Consider the following 22,647-nt stretch of genomic DNA (forward strand, 5'->3'; position numbering starts at 1 on the left):
GGACACTATCTGTCTTCTGATTCTCCAAAATATCTAAGGAGTGGAAAACGAAGGCAAACTCTCTGACTCTTTCCTTCTTTCTGATTCTTTGTCTCCAGGCGGCTGTGTTTGTGTGTGTTTCTTGGAGAAACAGGGCCCATTGGGAACCATGCCACCACCATCAGACATTGTCAAAGTAGCCATTGAATGGCCAGGTGCTAATGCTCAGCTCCTTGAAATCGACCAGGTAAGCTCCTGAAATGAGAAGCAGAGATGCGGGGAGCAGGATCTGGGAAGTGCATGGCAGAGGGTGTCTTCGGGGGTGGGGGCCGTTGGCATCAGGAGTAAGAACCAGCAACACGAACGTCAAGGCCTGTCCCGCCCTGCCCTGTGGAAGATTGGTCCCGGCTTGGGAGAGGCTTCCTCTCCGGGAGGCAGTCCACACGAAGGCCCAGGTTGATCCTTCTTAGCAGCCCCTCATCAGAACCTTGGCGTGAATAGCATGTGGTTGCTGGTGAAAGATCTCTCTCTCTCTTTCAGAAACGGCCTCTGGCATCCATCATCAAAGAAGTTTGTGACGGGTGAGTAGGAACACTGCCAGACCTTGAGAGGAGTCTCCAGTTAGTTGCGTCCCCGGAATGGGGCTTTTGTGGATCATTGTGTTACAAAGGAAGTAGCTGAGGAGGATGTCCCTAAGAGCTCCCCTAAATCTTTTTTCCTCCTTTAAGCCCAAGAATGTCCTGCCCGAGGTCCTGGCGGGGTGCGAGGCCCGCCCCGAATTGCGCACACCACCTTTTCGCGGTGCCCATCTTTATGCAAGTTGCTTTTTCAGCATCTCCGCCTGAACCCGTGGGATCCCCCCATCCTCCAAACAGGCCGCCCAAGCCCTTGAGCGGCTGGGCTGGAAATGAACACGTGCAGCCTCTAGCCAGGCCTGGAGGGAGGGCCCAGTGTCTGTACTGTGTGTTTCTTACACAGGTGGTCCTTGCCAAACCCGGAGTATTACACCCTCCGTTATGCAGACGGCCCCCAGCTCTACATCACGGAGCAGGTCAGTGCCGAAGCAGCAAGTCAGGCCTCACTCGGAAGCGAGCCACCCAGGGAGGTGGCACTGTCGGCCTGGCCGACCTGCGGGCAGCTTCTGCTTATTGGGGACGCGCCAGCCCCTGCTTCCTCTAGTGGCTGGAAAACCGTGGCTTCTACATCCTGAGGGCTCGGGGCACACGGAGGGGGTGTGAGTTCTCGGGCAAGAAGCACGCGGAAGGAGGCCTGGCCAAAGAGGCTCAGTTACGACTACTTTAAAATGACAGCAAGTTCTCGTTGATTCAGCTGGCCTGCACAATTTTAATATTTTATCTCAGCTACTCTTTTTTCCTCTTTGCTACCCAGACGCGCAGTGATATTAAGAATGGGACCATCTTACAGCTGGCTATCTCCCCGGTAGGTATTCGGCTCTTCTCAGGGGGACGTTTATTTAACACATTAGATGAGCACCCACCTTAGGCCAGACTCTTTTCCAGCAACCAAGACTACAGAGCTTAGAAAGTCAATCTTTGAGGGACGCTTGGCTGGCTCAGTCAGTGGAGCAGCCGACTCTTAATCTCAGGGTTGTGAGTTCAAGCCCAGTATTGGGTGGATGTTACTTTAAAAAAAAAAAAAAAAAAAAGTCCATCTTTGCTTTCACAGCCTTGTTGGGAGTAAACAACCAAAGGCCTCTCTTAAACATCTTGACAGAAAGTTGCTTAGGGAGCTGTGGGGGACTCAGAAAGGGACCGCCTGGCTCAGCCTAAGGATTCCCAGAAAACCTTCCCAGGGAAGGGGGAAGCTTAGCGCAGATGTTGAAGGATAAGCAAGAATCAGCTGGAGAAAGAAGAAAATGAAAAGTATCCCGAGCAGAGAGATGTGCTTTGGGGAAGGCGGGGGTGCTGGGTGGCAGAGGGCCCGCAGCAGCCAGGGGAGCGCCAGACCTGGAAGGGTCCCGGATGGCAGGGGTCTCGGATGGCCTACTCATGGGTTTGGACTTTATGCAGAAAGGGAACGTGGGGACATTGAAAGACTTTGAGCAGGAAGGTACATTATGTTTAGATTTATATTTTAGGAAGATCACTTTAGTGACAGTGTGAAAGATGGGCTAAAAAAGGAAGGTTGGTGGTAGGAGGAATCTTTAAGAAGCTAATGAGCCCGTGAAGGCAAGTGACAGTGGAGACGGAAGGACAGGCATGAGAAATATTTAGAGGTGAACCAGGGGATGTGGTGACATCCCGGATATGGAAGGAAAAGGGAGAATTTGAGGTGACTCCCCGACTCCTGCCAGAGTGGCCCTTAAAGGCAACCAAGGGAGCAACCAGAAGGGCAGAGAGAAAACCAGGAGCAGGAAGTGGCTTAGGAGCTGAGGGCAGGGAGTGTCGGGACAGAGGAAGGTATGGTCTGCAGTGAGCAGAGCGCAAGAAAACCGGGAACAGAAAAGCCGTTTGTTGATCTGGGAAGCCGTTTGTTGATCTGTTCCCTGGTGGCCTCTGCGAAGACGGTTTTGGTGGGGTGATGGGTGACAGACAGACTGCAGTGGCAGCAGAGTGAGGTCCGTGACTTTACCGCGCTGTCAGGAAGCTCGGTCATAAGAGGAAGTAGACACAGAAGGCAAGAACTCGGGGATGTGCAGCCCAAAAGAGAATGCTGTTGAAAAGGGAGTAAGACGGGGGCCCTGGGTGGCTCAGTCGGTTAAGCGTCCGACTTCAGCTCAGGTCATGATCTCACGGTTTGTGGCTTTGAGCCCTTCATCGGGCTCTGTGCTGACAGCTCGGAGCCTGGAACCTGCTTCAGATTCTGTGTCTCCCTCCGTCTCTGCCCCTCCCCCACTCTGCCCTTCCCTCTGTCTCTGTCTTAAAAATAAATGAACATTAAAAAAAAAACAAACTTCTTAAAGGGGTAAAACATTCATGTGTTTCAAAAATCAAAAACTTTGACAAAGATGCAGTGAAAGGTCTCCCTCCCCGCCCTGTCCCTCATCTACCTAGTTTCCCGCCTCCTCCACCCTTTACAGTTGCTAACTGCTGGTGCAATTTTTTTTATGTGTCTCCGAGAATAAGCTAAGATGGGAGAGGAAGGTCGATGGTGCAAACAGACCGGGACCTTACTGGGTCAGGACAGGAGGAATCCAAAGCCCAGGTGGAGCGATTTTCGACTGCTCAGTCCCCAAGGAGGACAGTCAGGCATGGGGGTCGCTTAGGTGGAGAAGGGCTGCCAGAAAATTAAGGGCATGATGACACGTGTTTTCTTGGTGAGGGACGAGACGGGTCTGTCTGCGCAGAAAAGCGAGTAGTAACAGCTAAGGGTTCCGGAATGCCGGCATTCTGCTGAGCGCTTTACATACGTGCTATCATTTAACCTCGACAGACACCCGATGAGATGGGCACTCCTGGCAGCCCCATTTTGCAGATGGGCAAACTGGGGCTTAGGTTAAACGACTTGCCGCTTGTCACACAGATAAAAACGTGGCGGAGATGCCCCTCAAACCCAGGGCTCTCTGACTCCCTGCCAGTATTCTCACCAGCACGTTCTCCTGCTCCCCCGCCCCCCCTTCCCGAACTCTTCTCATCTTAAGGACTTCATTTCCCCCCTTAGCTCTGCTAGCTTAACGTGACAGCCCGGGAGTTGCTTTCGCAGACGTGCTGAAGCGTTTTACAGACCTCCCGCGCAGACTAGTTGACTTTCTCGGGAGTACATCTCTCTGGAGCAGGAGGCAGCGGCCCAGAAACGCTGTCTCAGGAGGAACGTTAACATTTGGAGTTGGGAGTTTCTAAGTGTGATGCAGACCAGTGTTCTTCAAGTTGTTCTATCCTGTGACCTTTTCTCGTGGCGTGCGCCTTCTCCGCTATGGAGAGTGTGGAGGATTTCTGTGTCCTTGAGAGCCGTGTGCTGCTCTAGGGCCATCTTTGTAAGAATAAAAGAGGAACGGCAGAGGGGAGAGAGGTGAACCGGCCTGACTCTTTGCCAGCAGCAGGAGCCGGGCTGCGGTCACTTGCTTAGCACTGTAAAGACCCCAAGAGCATTTTGCTCTCCAGGCTCTTCCATTCCAGCTGAGAATATGAATTAGCACACAAAAAATCAAGAATGACGAATCGGTCACTTGCAAGGCACTGACTATAAAGCTAGTAAGTTCAGCAAGAGGAAGGACCAGCGAACACTGGGGAAGGGCTTATGGCCGAAGCTTGTAGAAAGGAGGCAAGCAACCTGCTGGGAAGAGTTGGTGGGCTAGGAGAAAGCTTAGTCACCAGCCATCACCTTGAAAAAGCTATTTTGAAAGCTTCCAGCTCCTTGATACTCTTAAAGTTTCCCCAGGACTGTCAGTTTTGAAGAACAATGATACGGACTTACAGAGAAGGTTAAAAAAAAAAAAAAAATCGTCAGGCTTACCACATTTTCAGATTGAAAGGGACCTTAAAGGGGATCATCAGATTAAATCCTCCATCAATGCAAGAATCCCTTGTGTGGCATCTTGGCCAGCCGGTTGTCCAGATTCTCCTTGATTGCTTTTGGTGACTGAGAGCTCATTACATCAAGAGACAACGTCGTCTACTGGCTGACGGCTTAAATTAATAGAAAACTTCCCTCTGTTGAGCCAATATCTGTTTCTCTGTCTGCCAGAGGTGGCGACTGTTGTCTCCTCAGTGTCTCTTGTAGTCCTTCAGTGGGAAGTTTTTGTAATCCATAGACCAGAGTGCTACAGAAAGGATACCCGTAACTACAGATCGGTCTTGGCATACTGGTAATTTCCTGATTGATCCAATAAGCATGTAGTAAGCAACTCCTAGACAGTGTCAACAACAGGGTCTGCCTCGGGCTGGATGGCCACAGAAAGGCCTTCATGAGCTACTTACAGAGCGGTAACCTGCCGTGAGGACCAGATGGCACACATCTTGTCTCTGGTCTCGTAGTCCCGGGCTGCACGCCAGCTGATGGAGAGGACCCAGTCGTCCAACATGGAGGCCCGGCTGGATGCCATGAAGGAGCTGGCCAAGCTCTCTGCCGACGTGACCTTCGCCACTGAGTTCATCAACATGGACGGCATCGTGGTGCTGACGCGGCTTGTGGAGAGTGGAACCAAGCTCTTGTCCCAGTGAGTATTACTGGGTTCTTGCTCGGGATTTCAGAGACTCTACGCTCGGCGGGGCATCCTTCCCTCATCTCCACCGAGCCTCTTGAACTTACTGGGCACCTTGTGTGTGCAGAGCAGCGTGCCAAGCACTAGGGTCTGCACAGAGGAATGCAGCGTCACGGTCCTCAGTCTCGTAGTCTAGCTGGGCTCTCACAGATGCCGCGAAGGAGCGAGAACAGGGGCTTCAGGAGTCAGGAAGAGAGAAGTCGGTTCACGACAAACCTGTTAATTTATGGAAAATGATTGGCCTGGGGGAGGCTAGTGAGCAGACTGTCCATTATTGACCAGAACAGGCGTCTGTTCGTAATCACCCCCTGCTTCCTCTCTCCCCTTTCCAGTCACCTCCCCACTTACACACACGTGCACACACACAGGCCTTCCTCTGTGTTCGCCATCTCCCCCCACCCATTGTCACGGGGAGACGAAGCTCCGCAATTTTCCATCTCCCTGCTAGGATGGGAGTGGTGGGGAACCGCGCCGTGAGCAGCAGGGAACGAACAGGTGTTTAGTTAGCCGTCTAGGCCCGTGGTGCCTCAGCTGGCAGAGAGGGAGTCAGAAATCTCTCAGCCGATGGATCAGCTATTGAAATTTTCAGCCAAACCAAGCAGCTAATCATGGGTGTTTGTCTTAAGTCTCCGATTTTGCAGCTGCACTGAAATCCTGAAGCCTTCCGCTGCCATCAGCGCTGGCCCAGGACTTCCGCAGTCTGCCGGGAGTACGGCATTTGGCTGGCCTTGGTTTCCTCCTCTTTAAAACGGAGATGCTGCTTCCATTGCCGTCTTGTCACGAGGAATTAATGGGTCCGAACGTGCCTCGCCATTGGGAACAGCGTTTGTTAAATCGAGAGCACCGTACAGATGTATAAAGGGTCGTGTGTAGAAAGAGGAGGGACACAGGAGAGAAGACATTGTAATCCCCGTCCTCCTCCAGCACTGCGGTAAGGGCTTCGCATACCTTGTCATCTTGCCCTCGCCACAGCCCTGTGATGTTAACGCTGTGAGACCAATGCAGTTTTACAGAGGAGGAATTTCAAGTTTGGAAAGGTAAAATGTGCACAGTTAGTAAATAGTTGACCAGGATTGAACCCATGTCTGAAGTTTGTACTCCCTGTCCTGCACTCTGCCCCCTCTTGGCCTTGGACATGGGCTGTGGGCTCCCTTGGGTACCCCCGCCAAGTGTTGGGGTTGACAAAGGTCTGATGGCTTTCTCGGGTTGGGAAATGGATGAGTGATTGTGTTTCCCTGAGATGAGGCAGTACGGGGAAGGAGAGCCTGACCCGCAGGGCCCTTCCCAGAGACGGACGGACACCTGGACAGAACCTGCTGCACACCTGCCAAGGCACGCACGCAGGCACTCGCAGCCATACCACCTGACCCCTGGTGTGGTGCTAACGCCGGGATCCGTCCCTGTTGCGGCTGCCGTCACACCTGTGTTCCCTGGTTCTGAATCTTTGTATTATTTTGTGTGTGTGTTGTTGATGTCTCAGCTACAGTGAGATGCTGGCATTCACCTTGACCGCCTTCTTAGAGCTCATGGACCATGGCATTGTCTCCTGGGACATGGTTTCCATCACCTTCATCAAGCAGGTGAGGCCTCCGGCTTTCTGTCTTCCCCGCCCCCCTCAGTGGCCGCTGGTCCTCTAGGTTCACGGAGAGATGCCGGCGAGATCGCCGTGCTGCTGGCGGTCGGCTCTCTATCCCCAAGGCCCGTTTTTTTTATCCTCACGCTCGGGCCTTCCTGGCGCTCCTGAGAGAATTCCTTCATTGCCCTCGAAGATGGAAACGGGCTCCCAGAACTGGAGGTGGCCAAAGCGGGACAGGGTTGTCAATGAGACCTGGGACGACACCAGCCGGTCAGCCAGTACGAGCCCGGCGTCTCTGACCTGCTCCCTGCGCGCTCCCTTCTCTTTGGAGACACATGTTCATGTCGTCCGCCTTGTGGTTCAGTCTGCCTTCTGCCGGCGGGTCTGCAAGGCAACCTGCTCGGGTTGTCAGATCGACCTGGGTGCCTGGGAGGGCATACTTTTGCTTTCCTTTGTTCTGTAGGGAGGGGCAGTGTCACTTCCAAAAAGTGAACTAAAACCAATGAGTAATGTATCTGCTGACCTAGAATCACACCTGTCGTTGGCTTGGGACATTGGGAATTTCCCGATGCCAGAGATTGTTAGGCAAAAGTGAAATGGGCACGTGTCGAAGACATTATAATGGAGGTTGAGAATAACGGGGAGTGATGAGCTTACAAGACTTTGAGGGCTTCCTGCCTCTTGAGCCTCTGCCGGCCTGTGTGTGTGTAGGGGCACAGTGTGTGTGTCAGGAGAAGGGCCCATGGCGATTAAAGGAGTTCCCGATTTCAGTAAGATCCTGTTCTTTCTCCACTCAGCTTTCCCATGCCTGAACCCTCATTTTGAAAACAAAGGATCGAGCCCTTAGATTTTGAGGAAACACAGTTGACTGGAAGCTGTTGTTTGAATTTGAATTGTCCATGCCTAGGGACAATAAAACAGACACCGCTGTCCACATGGGGACAGTGGCCCGGTATGGAAGGAAGGAGAGCCTTCGTGGGCTAACCTCAGAGACTCGAGTCGCCCGGCACGCTTGGGCCCCGGGCTCCCTGACTGATCTGGCCCTCGCTGGCTGTAGATTGCAGGGTACGTGAGCCAGCCCATGGTGGACGTGTCAATCCTTCAGAGGTCCCTGGCCATCCTGGAGAGCATGGTCTTGAACAGCCAGAGCCTGTACCAGAAGATAGCAGAGGAAATCACCGTGGGACAGCTCATCTCTCACCTCCAGGTGTGAGTAAGAGACCCCGCCCCGGCCCCCTTCTCGCCTCTTATTCTCCGTAGGTCTCCCAGCCCTACCCCTTTGCTTGTGTTCCAAACCACTGGCCTGCTTGTTCACTCATTCGTCAGCACTTTCACACTATGGGAACGCTCCCGGGATCGGGCCCTGATCATGTCACGCTCCTGCCGCAATCCTCCGCGGCGCCCCTTGTCCCTCAGGCTGAAGGGAAGTTTTCCCGGCCTCTCTGTACCGCCGTGTCCCAGACAGAATTAGATGCTCTCTCCTCTTTGGGCCAAATAGTCTCTGTTTGCACCTATGAGAATTATATAGAAAATCCCCTGTTTTTGTTATCCGCCTCCCATTTTAAGCTTTGAGCTCTCTGGAAAGAGGGACCAGTCCTTTTTGGATCCCTTGCTTTGGTTTAAGGAGAAGTCAATTAATACTTGAGAATGAACGCTTAGCAAACTAGCAGTATGCTGTGTGTGTGGGGCCGGGGGGAGGGTAGCAAAAACTATTGTATAGGACACGAGTTCGGGCTTCCCATTCAGATCCCGGCTCCACTGTGTCCTAACTAGGTCTCTGCCTTCCACATGTCACCTTGTCCCATCTGGTCTCTGTTTCCTCAGGTCCAGGCTGGGGTTCACCCTCTCCATTACTCAGACTTGTGAGGCTCAAAAGGGTTAAAAGGTCTAGCGTAGTGGCCAGCATAGGATGGGTATATAATTCAGGAGTTTTTTGTTCTTGTTTGTTTTTGAAGAAGCTTATCCCATTCCAGGCCATTTTGTCAAATGGTAAAACCAGAAGACAGATGAGCCCTTTGGAGCCCTGTTCCTCTCCTCCCCATTCTTTGTACTTCACTTTAACCCTATTTAAGGGGGCTGGACTCCCCAAAACAAGGTGGTGATACTATTGACTCCTTTGTTCCCTTTTAGCCTTTTGGGCATGGACAGAGTGCCAACAGAAAGACCTGTCAGGCCTGGGGAAGCCAGAGCTCCCAGCTTTGCTTATTTATAGCAGCCTTGTCTTCATTCAGCTGTGCTCCCAACCTGTACCCACCCCACCCTCCCGCCAACAGCCCCGATTTCTCCTTGTCACTTCTAAGGAATTCTTCAGTCTCTGTTTTCATACCCCAAAGCCAAAAGGTTGTTTGAAGTGAAGGGAACATTATAAACTCCAGATGGAGAGTTCTGATTTTCCTGACATCAGACTTACCTGTTTCTTTGTTTCTGAATCAGGAATGACCCAGTTGTGTACCCAAGGATGATAGAGGACAATGGCATTTCTCAGGGGTCAGTCCGTGAATATTTTCAGCCCATAGCTACTATCAGAAATTATGTCCTCTGCTGTTGGGGCTGAGAGATACTTAGTGCCCTCCGTGAGACCTCCAGGATGCCCCCACCCACCCACCCCACCTGAGCAGGAAGTCTGTTAGCCCGTCTAAGAAGAGAGCCACGGAATGCATCCCCAGTGCGGCCCTTGGAGACATTTTGCCAAGTGCTTGGATTATAAGATTCCAGAGAACGGTTGTCTTTAATTCATTCGTACTAAAATGAAATAAGTTTAGGGGCGCCTGGGCGGCTCAGCTGGTTGAGCATCCGACTTGGTTTTGGCTCAGATCATGATCCCAGGGTCATGGGATTGGGCCGTGCGTTGGGCTCTGTGCGAACGTGGAGCCTGCTTAAGAGTCTCTCTCTCCCTCTGCCCCTCCCCGGCTCGTGCGCGTCCTCTCTCTCTCTCCCCCCAAAATAAAAAATAAACAAAATGAAATAAATTTGTAGTTGAAGACTTTGAAAATAGGGAGGAGCACAAAGAGTCAATCCTTTTCCCATTTTCCCACCTGCAGACATAACTACTGTTCACGTTAAATTAACTGCCCTGCTCGTCTTTTTTTCTGTGTATGTTTTTGTTAACAAAACTGGGAGCTTACTACACATACTGTGTGTACCTTGACGTTCTTATGAAATAATATCTCTTGAACGTTTCCCCACGTTAAAGAGTCTTGGTGGTTCTAAATCTTTTTTGCATGCCATATGCCTTTGAAAATTCAGTAACAGTTATAGACTCTCACCTCCTTGGAGAAAATAACACATAGTCAACCAACCGCATGGAATAATTTCTGCACCATTTCTAGGGTTTGCAGACACTCCAGACTCATCCCCGAGTCCCAGGTGAAGAACCTTCCCGACGTGATTTTTATTGATGACTTACGGCTTGAATGTGTATAAACAGAGTTGTGACTGTGAACATTTGGATTATTTACCATTCTTTCTTTTTTTTAACAGTACTTGAATGAAACACTTTGCCCAACTCTCTGATTCCTGTCTTTGGATAAATTGCTATTAGTGGAGTGGCCGGGTCACAGAGTATGCCCACTTTCGAGGCTTTTGAGGCTTCACCCCAGACGATTATTTGATGACCATCTACAAGCGACTGCTGTAAACGCCCCACGGGGCTCTCGCTGGTCCGTCTTCTAATGTCCCTCTGCCTTCTTTCTCCACCGGCACAGCTCCAACCAGGAGATTCAGACCTACGCCATTGCACTGATTAACGCGCTTTTCCTGAAGGCTCCTGAGGACAAGCGACAGGTCTGTGGCTGTCTTTTCAAGCTTTTCATCTGGGCTCTTCCAGGAGAGGAGTTGTCACCCACCTACCCTTCGCTGCACGGAGAGCAGAAATGCAGCCATTTCCCCCAAGAGTCCCTTGCTCCTGTCGCTGTGTGTCAGGCCCCCTAGTTCCAGGGAAGAACTAGAAGGGGACCCCGCGGGTCTCACGTCAGAGCAGGGGCCTGCAAACTTTCTCCTCTAAAGGGCCCGAGAGTAAATATTTCTTGCTCTGTGGGCCGATGGTCTGCGTGGCAGCTGTCCCACTTTGTCGTCATAGCCAAAGTAGCCTCAGACAATAGGAAAGCAAATGAGTGTGGTGTCTTCCAGAAAGACCTTAGATACACAACTAGGGGACAAGCCCAGTTTGGTCTTAGTTGCTGACCCTGGCTTAGAGGGTCAAGAAGAAGGGGGAGGAGACCTTCCAGGCATCACTGTCAAGTCCACGGAGACCCTTACTTAAGGAAGCAAGGCAGGGGGGCGGGAGCGGGGGGACTTCGCACAAAGTTTCATGTATGAAGGCCTCTGGCCCAGATTCTAAGCTGCTTTCTTCCCCTGCTCGTTAGCTGTGTGACATAATGCAAATCACTCTGCTTCTCTGAACCCCAGTTTCCTCATCTGTAACCTGGGAGCGGCAACATCTGCCCCGTTGACTTCACGGGGATGTGAGGAGAAGAAACAAGACCCCTGTCTTACAAGTGAGGAAACCAGGAATCAGCTGGGCGGGGAACGAGCACTGACCTGAGTCCAGGGCCCTGAGGCTAGGTGCTCTTCTGGGCCGGGCAGGTGCTTTAACCTCTGGGTCTCTGTTGCTCTTTCTGTAAATGAAAGGGCCAGATTAAGTGATCGCTAAGGGCCCTTCCAACACTGACACTCTAGATGGCAGCTGGTAAAAGCCCAAGTGGTGTATACAAGACTTTAAAATTCTCTGTCAACACCATGGGCTCTGTAAAGTTGAAATCCACGTGGGTTCAGGCACTGAGCTCCTGGTGGGTTCCAGTGGGAGGAGCCGGAGCGTCCGTGGTTCCGTCTGTCCTCGTCTTTCTTGGATGGCTTTGCTCTGTTATTCTCTTCCTTCCTAGTCCAGTTTTGAATGTGAGCTCATTCTCCCATCTGCTTCTCTCTGTGCTTTTTGCTTTCTGCCGGCAGGACAAGCACCTTAACCCTCTAGACCTACCTGTCACTGTAAGTAGTGCTGCTTCGTGGAAGGGGCCCCAGCCCTCTTCCAGGTGGGGAGGTCAGAGCTGGGCAAGAACCTCACGTTCTGGTGCAGGTGCTCAGGAAACCGTGAGACCCAGAGTTCTGGGTGCTGTAGATCCCGTTCGTCAGAACACTCCGGGAAGTGCTGGAGATTAGCGTCACGTGCAGGAGTGAGGGGATGTCCGCCCTAGGGAATGCTGCCCAGTCTTCCCTTTGTAACCTGCCTTTCCGTGAGTTTGTGGGTCAGCCTGGGGATATCAGATTCGGAAATAGCCTGAGACTTTCACCGAGATGATCCCATGGACGTGTCGCCTTCCAGCTTGGTACAGCAGAGAGTGAAGATAAATCCACGTCGCCCTGGATGCGTCCTAGACCGTAGGAATCTGACAGGGTTTAAGACAGTTGACAGAAGGGAATTTGCCTGCTCGCTTCTTGGCTAGAGGGAGCTTTAGAGGTCGGCTGTACGAGGCTGAGAATGAGCGCTTTGCCCCAGCACCGCAGAGGAGCTTTGGGTGTGGGGCCGTTACGTTCTGAGAGCAGACCACTGCCACTTACCCGCTTTGTGAGTTGTCCACAGCAAGGCCGAATCTCAAGCCGACCTCCTCTAGCCACCAGAGAAGCTTCTAGGCCACCTTCTCCTCTGCCAGCCAGCGTGTGTGCTCAGGGGAAGCAAAGTACAGCTTAATGTCCCTGGCAGCATCAGCCATTTGGAATATGGCTAGAAATGGAGAAGCGAGAGCAAAAGGCCTTTCAGCTCCGAGAAAAATGAGACCCTCACAGACACCGCTCCGTGGGAGAGGCGTGACAGCTCCCTCAGGCCCGGTGATTCAGAGTTATCCATAAAATTAAATTAAGGCAGCAGTTTAGAAAGTGAAGTCATACTAATTAACGTGCTAAGAAGTGATGGCCGAGATTGGAAGGAAGAGACAGAAGAATTATGAAGAGCTGTCAGAAAGATTAAAAGCACAGTAAGCTGGGACCATTTTTGTTTAGGGGGAAAGAGCGGCACATTCAAGAGCTCCTTGGGCTATTACGGAGTCACAACACGCTGTTCTTTTTGTTGAGCCCAGTCCTTGGCAGTGATTAAATTATAATCGCTGCAGTCCCTTCAAAAATAAAGAAACGTATATATTTTCAGAGGATTTGCTTAAGAACGGTCCCAGTAAGGTCCTGAAAGGACCCTTAAGGCTTCGCTCCCCGGAAGACTCATTTATGGAGGGTACTTTATTTCCCAAGCGTGCCAAATAAATAAAGTGTTCCTGTCGGAATCTGAACCAAATATAATAAAAAAGGTGACCCTATTATGAGAAATTACCCAAAAGCACCAGCACGCTCTTCTCCAAAGCAGTCAGAAGTGAGTCACAGACTACTCACTGTTCCAGAAAATCCGCTCCCCGGCTCCACCAGCTGGTGCGGCACTGGGGGGCCCGAGGGGGGCGCTGGGACCGAAGCCCTTTCCTCAGCTTGGAGGAGGCCCATCCGGCCGGTGGTGGGTGTCTGCCTGGAACGGTGCATGGGAACCATCACGCTGCTCTGTGCTCCGTACGCATTGTCCATTGCCCGGCATCCTCGTAACACAAGTGTCTTGTCCTGAAGCAGTCTTTGTTCCTCTTTGAAGACGATGTGGTTGATTGTGCCATCGGGGAGGGACACCCTGTGTGGCTCCGTTTACATTCCCAGAGGGAAAAAAAAAACACAAGGGAATTTTTTCAGAGTATAAAAGATGTTGGGTGGGTCCATGGATTCTTTCCATTTGCCCACTTTTTATTCGAAAGGAGAAAAAAATTTAAGAGAAAAACCCGCAGAGCTCCAATGCCACTTTCCTCTCGATAGTTGTCACAGCTGGGCGCGTGCCATCGTGCCTTACATTTGCTTGTTTTTCTCAATAGGATATGGCCAATGCATTTGCACAGAAGCACCTTCGCTCCATAATCCTGAATGTAAGTTCCCACAACAAGCTGTGTTTTGTTACTAGCGATAGCAAGTATTACTGTTACTGTGATGGTGTCATTAGTGAAATTACTATCGAGTGGGATGGCACTCGGGGAACCAACGGGTAGGTGCGAATAAGCCCATGTTAAGCTGGGAAGCTTTTTCTTATAATCCTCTGCAAGCGGAGTTGTCTCTAGGAGGCTGTCCCACCAGGAATTACAGAGCCTCTAAGGAGGTCCTAAGGCCAGCCAGCTACACGGTTTGTTGCCCTGCAATTCCAAATTTTTTTCCAGAAGGAATGTGTCAAAATAGGCCCCAAAGAGGAAAGGGATTCTTTCAGCTAACATCCATCAGACCTGAGTTGTGTGGGGCACCGCTTGGGATGAACGAGACAGTGTGGTGTGTTTGCTCCCAGAGATCTTCCGCTCCAGTAGGGATGGTGCTCTAGCAGTGTGTGGCCACTGGTTCCTTGGAGCTCCATGGTCTGGGGATTTCAGGAGGAGGAGCACCGCCTGCCTTGCAGGAGGTGTCAGGAAGCCTCTGGAGGAATGACGTCCTGAGGCTGAGGCTCCATCATTCGTCCAGGAAGGAAAGGAAATCCAGCTGGGAGTGGCTGGAATTGGCTGGAACCTAGAAGGACTGTGCCATGGGGTAGAGGGTGGGGCAAGGAGCAGACACGTGGAGAGCGAGCAGAGACCGGATCGAGTAGGGCCTTAGTCTTTTTCCCAAGCAGAGTTGAAGGGTTTAATTGGGATGGTGACATAACCAGGCTGGCATTTAGAAACCTCACACTAGCAGGTGTGTATGTTTCGTGGGGGTATATGAGGGAGGAGAGTAGAGGGGGAGGTGGTGAGGAGGGAGGCATCTGGAAAGAGGGCTGACTCCCTGTTCCCACGCAGGGATGTGGGTGAGAGAGAGCTGGCTGGGGGTGGGGGTGGGAACTGGGGAAGTGAGCCGAGGATCTGGGTGCAAGGGAGGCCATTTTATCAGTTGTCAAAACCAAGGGAAAACCAGACCACAGTGAAGGGAATAAAATGAGAAATCAGAAGTCAGGTGTGAAAGGCTTGATAATTCTGAGCGTGAACTTCAGAGTCCCCAGCCTCCCCTCTACCATTAAGCAATCTGTGATCTTGAGCAATTCACTTAACTTCGATTTACTTTGATTTGCTCGTCTGGATGTGAGGCCTGAACGAGCTCATATATATATACAGCTCTTAGCAGGGTGCCTGGCGCTCGGTAAGCACCCCGCTCACAGCGGGTTCTCTTACCCGTGAACAGGATCCAAAGGTGAGAGGATTCAAGAAGTGAGCTCTGAGCACTTGCAGAGTTGAGCGATCGGCTGCTCTGAACAGCCCGCCAGACTTCACCTTGCAGAACCAGCTCCTGCCTGCTGGCCGTTTCCCTGGTCGTGGCCCCACCGCCACGGAGGGACTCGGGCAGGAGGGACGACGCTCCGGCCCGCTGCCTGCGAGGGATGCGGCGTGCACGGGTCCCACGCGTGCTTGTCCACATTCCTGAGCAGCTGTGTTGGACGCCATCCTCTGCATGCGTGGGAGCGAGGGTCGCCTTCTGACGGAAATTTAATGAATCTCGAGGCTTGTTAATTACCAGAGTAGGATTAGTTCAGCTCATTTCTGGACAAACCTTGGGACAAGCGAAGATTCCACTATAGAAGACAATTCAGGGTGAAGACTCAGGACTTCAGTGGTCCTCTACAAAACAGTTAATGCGTGCTCGCTGAAGTCCAAGGAGCTCACTGAGTCAGGCCAGAGAGCGTAAGCCTCAATTTACTCAGCAGTCAAATAAGACTGCAGGTAAAAGCTCTGAAACTGACTCCTCAGACTGGGGCTGTACTTGCGTAAGCCCGTTGCTGGCTGGAGTGATTACCTTCCCGCTGTGATGTCTCTAAGTTTGAGAAAGGGGGATTAAAGTGAATGAGAACCGTATCACATTATCTTTAGCCTCTTCTCAAAGTGGTTTTATGAATTATGGAGAGAGGAGAGGAGGAAGGAAGACGGAGAGCCAGGTAGGGTAGGGAGGAATTGGAGCGGCAGAGGGAGGGGACACAGAGAAGAGAAGAGGCTCGGAGAGGGGCAAAACAAGACGTGAGGAGGGGACCAAGGGGACCCTGCGCGATGAGACACTGGCGGGGGTGGGCGGGTAGCTCAGGTTGGAGAAGGAGGAGCGGCAGTCAGTTTGGGATGGAGGTGAGCACTGAGCCTGAGCCGAGAGCCCAGGAGCTGGAGACAGCCGCAGACAGCCCCTGCTCGGAGGAGGTGGGGGCCTCGGCACTCGCTCCAGTGAGAGGTCAGGAGCAGCGCCGTCCGCAGAACCTTGCGCAGCATGAACGTGCCGTCCGGAATGGTGGCCACTAGCCGCGTGTGGCTACTGAGCCCCGGCAACGTGTCTAGTTGTGACTGGGGAGCCAAATTTGTCATCTTCTAAAATTTCAGTTAAAACACCCACACGTGGCTTGTGGCTGCTGCGTTGAGCTGGGCAGATCTAGAGGAATGAAGAGCACCCGGGAGTCACATGCCGGGGAGAGGAAGTCTAGAGCAGTGCCGTCACGTAGAAATGACAGTGAGAGCCACTGATTTCGTTTTAAATGCTGTAGTCGCAGCATTAACAAAGTAATACGGGAAGTCAGTTTCAGCGGTAGATTCGGTTTAACCCAATATATCCAAAATACTATGCGTTCAACGTGTGATCGATAGAAAACGACTAACGAAATATTTTTTTTCTTTTTTCACGCTAAGGCGCTGAGATCTAGCGTACATTTTACATTCACGGCACATCTCAGTTTGGACCAGCCGTGTTTCCAGTGTTCAATGGACATCACAGGCCTAAGACATTGATCCCGAGCCAGAGTAGGCTCTCGAGTTACGGAACTCTAGAGCAGTGCCGTCTGCTAGGACTTTCGGTGCTAATGGCACTGTTTTATACCTACTCTTCTCATTGGGTGGTAGCCACTAGCCACATATACCCGTCGAGCTTAAAATGGGGCTGGTGTGACCAAAGACCGGAATTTTTACCTCAAATTAATTTTAACTGACGGAAACACGTGTGGCGAGGGGCTACCATATTGGACAGCAGAGCTCCAGAGACATGGAGCTAGACTGAGTGAGAGAACATAGAGGACACAGAGGTAGCGTGTGGGGGGAACCGGGCAGGAGTCTCATTTGGGTGAGGAGAGACCAGGAACATCTGGATTCAAGACGGCGGGGAAGACAGAGGAGGAGCGAGAAATACAGGGAGCGAGTGAGAAAGGGCAGCCATTGGGAGAGTGAGAGCCGGACCGTAGGAGACAAGAACGTCAAGAGGCATTGGTCAACCCAAGGGACACAGGGAGAGGTACCATGCAAGAAAAAGGTGGGGCATGAGGAAAGGAGAAGTGGGGTGGGTGTCAGATGGACGAAGGGAGGTAGTGATGGACTGAGAGGGCATGGTGGAGGTCATGGGAAGAGAGGGGACAGGACAGAACACAGGGGATATAGGGAGGAGGGTATATAGAGAATGACAGGAGAGAAGGTGGTGGGAGTGTTGGGCGTAGACAAGGAGCATTAGGTGCCCTCCTTGTGGAGGCGTCTCCGTACCATTTGAAGAAAATGACCTTTCCTAAAGCCTGTACTTGGTGAGGCCATCCACACCATTGTGTTTTTCTAAAGAAAGACAGAGTGGAGTCCTCTACACGCTGTCCCTCATCTTGGATTGAGTGCCCAACTGGGGGAAAGTCCCTCTGCTGAGCCCTACTTCATAATCTTTTTTTAAATAAGTTTTAACGTACTTATTTTGAGAGAGGGAGAGAGCATGTCTGTGTGAGTGGGGGAGGGGCAGAGAGAGAATCCCACGCAGGCTCCGCACTGTCAGCGCGGAGCCCTGCAAAGGGCTTGAACTCACAAACTGTGAGATCATGCCCTGAGCTGAAACCGGGAGTCAGAAGCTCAACCGACTGAGCCACCCAGGCGCCCCGACCTGCATCGTAATCTTAGCTGGGTAGCCTCCCTCATCTTTGGCATGGCTGGGTACAGCCTCCACCCTTGGTTCCACTTTCCCTGCCCAGGGGAATGCAGAGAAAGAGACTGCGCCCTTTGGGCCTGCAGTGAATCATCTCACCCTGAATCAAGCCCTTTCATGCTCCATCCCTTCCAGAACACGAAGTCTCTAAGTTCTGAGTGTAAGAGGGAAACCCTGTTCCCTGCCCAGCATACTTTCTTTTTCACCAGCATGGATGTGACTCTCCCGCAGAAGAAAATGAGTTCAGCCCTCTGCCCCCTGCCTTTACTTTTTACAGCATGTGATCCGAGGGAACCGCCCAATCAAAACTGAGATGGCCCATCAGCTGTATGTCCTGCAAGTCCTGACCTTTAACCTTCTGGAAGAAAGGATGATGACCAAGATGGACCCCAATGACCAGGTAAGTGCTCAGTGGGACAGAGCTCTCCTGGCTTAAATCATGTATTGTTTGATGTGGTACATTCCACCATTAGGCCATGCATTGAGCACCTACTGTGTGCCAGGGACGGTGTTTGATTGTGTCTGCAGAAATGGCTTGTGTTGCCCTGGGAAACCTGGCTCTGCCTCCCTGCGATCGCTTCCCTCTGGGTGACTCTCTGGGCCAAGCCCACCTCTGTCCTGCCAAGGCAGAGGTGATGCCTTCTCGGGGATTGATCGGGGCCAGAGTTCCGTGCAGAAAAGTCCAACCTGCTCTTTCTTTTCCTTGCTTCCCTGGGTTAGCTGATTCACCTGCTGACTGTCTGTTTGACTTCTCAGGCTCAAAGAGACATTATATTTGAACTGAGGAGGATCGCATTTGATGCAGAGTCTGACCCTAGCAACGTCCCCGGGAGTGGGACTGAAAAACGCAAAGCCATGTACACCAAGGACTACAAAATGCTGGGGTTTACAGTAAGTTTCCCAAAGCACGGATCTTGGTAGGCGTTCTCCCCTGATAGGAGGTCAGAGGGCCCACCCTCACAGAGCCCTGAGAAGCCCCCCTTCATAATGGAGGCCCTGGAACAGATGACATCGAGAGGCTGGTGGGGGCGGGGGGCTGATGCTTGGTTTGCCTTGGTGATGGCAGATTACACATTTCTGTGCAGCATCTGGCCCCGGGGAACGAATCTCTCTGTTGGAGGGCCCAGGAGGTCAGTCACGTAGACAAAGAGAGGACCTCTCACCGCAGCAGCTAGGTTCTTTGAAATGCAAGAGTGGCTATTTTGTGATGGGACACAAAGCCTGAGGATGAAGTTCATTCAATTAAATACTCACTGTGCACCTGCCTCCTCGGGGCATGGCGTGCTGGGCTCTGGGGAGACGGGATGAGGCCGCACAGTCAGGATCAGGAGCTCCCAGTCTCGTAGAGATGGCGGGAAGGAAGGAGGTGAGCACAAGAGCTAGTGTCATCGAGGGGAGGGCAGTAGGGCTTCCCCGCCAGTGGCTCTGCACACGTGAGGCTACCGAGTCTCAAACTGGGTCTCTTTATTTCCCCAGAACCACATCAACCCAGCGATGGACTTTACCCAGACTCCTCCTGGAATGCTGGCCTTGGACAACATGCTGTACTTGGCTAAAGTCCATCAGGACACCTACATCCGGGTAAAGGCTGGGGGCCAGCTGGCTCAGCCCTGCTACATCTCTTGCCTCCCTAATCCCCCCTCCCTCTGTCCTCACAGATCGTCTTGGAGAACAGCAGCCGAGAGGACAAACACGAGTGCCCCTTCGGCCGCAGCGCCATTGAGCTCACCAAGATGCTCTGTGAGATCCTGCAGGTTGGGGAACTGCGTAAGTCCCCGCCGCTTCACTCTTCTATCAGACGTTCCAAACTCAGGAGCCTTGGGGGACTCGAGGTTACAAGGTCAGGGGTCGATGGGACTGGACAATTACTGTGCGTAGTTCTGGTAATCGGTGTGTGAGCTGTGATCCGTCCTATCCTCGTCTAAGGGAATCATGGCTGCTGCCTTGTTTGAGCGGGTAATTTGAAGGTGTTCGGAGCTACACCAGCATCCGTTTGCCCCTGTGCGTGAGGCTGGCTGAGCCTCTGAGAGGGCAGCGCCAGACCAAGAAACCGTCCTGGCGAAGGAAGTCGAGAAAGGCCCGTCTCACACTCTTCATTCGCCCTGGCCTTGCTCTGTTTTGTTCCTTGGGGCCTCGGTGCACGCGATCCAACATTTCTGAGTGGGAGGACCCAGCTCCACCCTCCTGTTTCTCATCCTCTGTAGCAAACGAGGGCCGCAACGACTACCACCCGATGTTCTTTACCCATGACCGGGCGTTTGAGGAGCTCTTTGGGATCTGCATCCAGCTGTTGAACAAGACCTGGAAGGAGATGAGGGCGACAGCCGAGGACTTCAACAAGGTCAGTGTCCCAGAGCTCTGATGCCCACGGGCTGAGGTGGGCGCGTGACGGTCTGTGACCCCCTGAGCTGGGAAACCGGCTTGGTCGGCGGCACTGGGTCCCGAGACGGAGCACGAGAGCGCCTCGGGTCCCTCCACTTGTGCTTCTGCGATGGCCTGGAGCCGGGACCTGCCCCTCAGTGCCCTGGGCCCCTCATTGACCCAGTGGAGCCAGGCCGTGCCCCGCCCGTCTTCCATGGAGGACAGGAAGCCAAGCCTGACAGTAATCGCCGTGGTCTGCCAAACACCCACTATGGACAGGCACTGGTGTGGCTCTGTAGGCGGGAAACATTGGCGAGAGTGGGGGCGGACCTCCGTGGTGAGCGTGGTCCGGCTACCCGCTCGGTACCGACTCCCGGGGCACACCACGTACCCACTCTCTGTCGCGCACCGCTGGGCCCCCCGAAGTTAGAATAATCTAGAAACTTCTCATCTCATTGTAAAAAACTGTCAAAGTATAAAGAGGAGAACGTTCTCTGTAATCGCACCACCCAGCGACGACCATTTCCCTGTTTCTCTCTCGTCTTCTTTTCCCCTATAGACTCGGCCCCGCTGAGTGCAGAGCTGTTGGATGTGTGGTGTGATGGCCCTTTTTTTCTTTACCTGTTGTTTTAGGGAAATACCCCATCTTTTGAACCCACCTCAGTGTGCCAGGCGCTGTGCGTCCATATAGCATCCATATGGCGCCTCCAGGCAGCATATACCTGAAAATGTGCCTTCCTTTCTCATGTTTTAAAGATGGGGGGGGGGGGCGCCTGGGTGGCTCAGTCGGTTAAGCGTCCGACTTTGGCTCAGGTCATGATCTCGCGGTCCGTGAGTTCAAGCCCCGCATCGGGCTCTGTGCTGACAGCTCAGAGCCTGGAGCCTGCTTCGGCTTCTGTGTCCCCCTCTCTCTCTGACCCTCCCCTGTTCATGCTCTGTCTCTCTCTGTCTCAAAAATAAATAAACGTTAAAAAAAATAAAAGATGAGTGGGGGTGGGGGCCTGCGGACCGTAAGCAACTTGCTCCAGGAACAGATTAAGAGATGGGGTCAGGATCTCAGCCCATTTCTCTCCCACTTCAAAACCTGTGCATTTGTCACCATGAGGCACTTGTCCTAAGGGGCCATCTAAGAAGGTGTGCCTTAGAGAGCCAGTACTCCTTCCTGTTCACCCAGCGGGTGTCTGTAGGGCCTCCGGGGCGGGGGCAGAGCCGTGGGGCCCGGAACCAGCCTGGCCCCTCACCGGAGGGGCCCAGGCAGACGCCATCCTCCTTTCTTCCCTTCCAGGTCATGCAGGTGGTTCGAGAGCAGATCACTCGAGCTTTGCCCTCCAAACCCAGCTCCTTGGATCAGTTCAAGAGCAAACTGCGTAGCCTGAGCTACTCTGAGATCCTGCGGCTGCGCCAGTCCGAGCGGATGAGTCAGGACGACTTCCAGTCCCCGCCGATCGTGTAAGTGCTGCCGGCTGGGCTGGGGGGAGGCGCCACCAGCCGTGCCGTCCCGTGACCTCCCCTCGCTCCGGTGCGTGTCCACCCAGGGAGCTGAGGGAGAAGATCCAGCCCGAGATCCTTGAGCTGATCAAGCAGCAGCGCCTGAACCGTCTCTGTGAGGGCAGCAGCTTCCGGAAGATTGGGAACCGCCGAAGGCAAGGTGAGGGGGCCTGGGCCCCTGGGCCGGTCCTTACCGCTCAGAGTCAGTGCCCTGAGGAGAGAGCCTGCCGGACAGGGGACAGGTCGTCGTTTTGCCCTCCGTGTGCCCAGGCCCTTCCCGGACCTGTCTTTGGTCACTCGTTTGTCTTCCCGTGTGTTGCAGAACGTTTCTGGTACTGCCGCTTGGCCCTGAACCACAAGGTCCTGCACTATGGTGACTTGGACGACAACCCTCAAGGGGAGGTGACGTTTGAGTCCCTGCAGGAGAAAAGTAGGTTCGCTTCTCTGTTGACGTGTCATAGTAGCTGGACTCCATGTCAGGAGACCTGCGTTTTAGTCCCGGCCGTTTCAGGCCGATTATCTGGTCTTGGGCCGCTTGTCTCTCTGGCCTCCTCTGTCAGAGGTCATCTCTACCTGGCCTACCTCACAGGGGTATTTGGAGAATTCCGTGAGATTCTGATGTGAATGGGCTTTGTAGACTGTCAAGGGTGATACAGGACTGTGTTGAAAGGCAGTGTTAACGAGCCGAAGCTCAGAAGCCAGATTGCTGCGTTCAAATCCTAGCTTTGCCGTTAATTCTCATTAACTGCAAGTTAATTCTCACCTCTGCCTTGGTTTCTTGTGCAAAATGGGAATAATAGGCACATTTCCATTGTAAGGGGATTGAGTGAGTCATGTAAGTAAATCGCTTACAACATTGGCTGTCACGTAGTAAGTGAGCACAGCTATTTGCTCGTGGCATTGTTCTCTTAACCGCTATGCTATGCCGTGGAGGGGGCGTGAGCCTCTGAGGCCCCAGACCTTCGGGGAGACCATCCCAAAGCCCTGAACTGACCCCCAGTCAGATCTGACACAGCCCAGCCAGCCGTGGCCCACGGGAAGGGACCACGGAGGAGGAAACAACACAAGGCTGTTCTCTCTGAGCTGATCAAGCCCTGTGGTCCGGGGGCTGGGGCTTCCCCTCCAGCACTGACGCAGA

The 22,647-nt window shown here is 52.8% G+C and overlaps 1 protein-coding gene across 1 annotated transcript in view; it reads left to right on the forward strand.

The window, feature by feature from the left end:
* The window catches only part of ELMO2 (engulfment and cell motility 2), a 39,290-nt gene that overhangs the window by 11,459 nt on the left and 5,184 nt on the right, over positions 1–22,647 (forward strand). The window contains exons 2-18 of the mRNA XM_030309467.1: positions 99–226; positions 520–560; positions 958–1,030; positions 1,369–1,419; positions 4,914–5,095; positions 6,621–6,720; positions 7,774–7,925; positions 10,421–10,499; positions 13,604–13,654; positions 17,938–18,060; positions 18,417–18,551; positions 19,137–19,241; positions 19,319–19,427; positions 19,865–20,001; positions 21,307–21,470; positions 21,557–21,669; positions 21,832–21,939. Of these exons, the coding sequence (XP_030165327.1) occupies positions 149–226; positions 520–560; positions 958–1,030; positions 1,369–1,419; positions 4,914–5,095; positions 6,621–6,720; positions 7,774–7,925; positions 10,421–10,499; positions 13,604–13,654; positions 17,938–18,060; positions 18,417–18,551; positions 19,137–19,241; positions 19,319–19,427; positions 19,865–20,001; positions 21,307–21,470; positions 21,557–21,669; positions 21,832–21,939 (1,801 nt within the window). The 5' untranslated portion in view covers positions 99–148. The remainder of the gene's footprint in view (positions 1–98; positions 227–519; positions 561–957; positions 1,031–1,368; positions 1,420–4,913; positions 5,096–6,620; positions 6,721–7,773; positions 7,926–10,420; positions 10,500–13,603; positions 13,655–17,937; positions 18,061–18,416; positions 18,552–19,136; positions 19,242–19,318; positions 19,428–19,864; positions 20,002–21,306; positions 21,471–21,556; positions 21,670–21,831; positions 21,940–22,647) is intronic.

This window comes from Lynx canadensis, chromosome A3 (assembly GCF_007474595.2).
Source record: "Lynx canadensis isolate LIC74 chromosome A3, mLynCan4.pri.v2, whole genome shotgun sequence".
In the NCBI taxonomy this organism is placed as follows: domain Eukaryota; kingdom Metazoa; phylum Chordata; class Mammalia; order Carnivora; family Felidae; genus Lynx; species Lynx canadensis.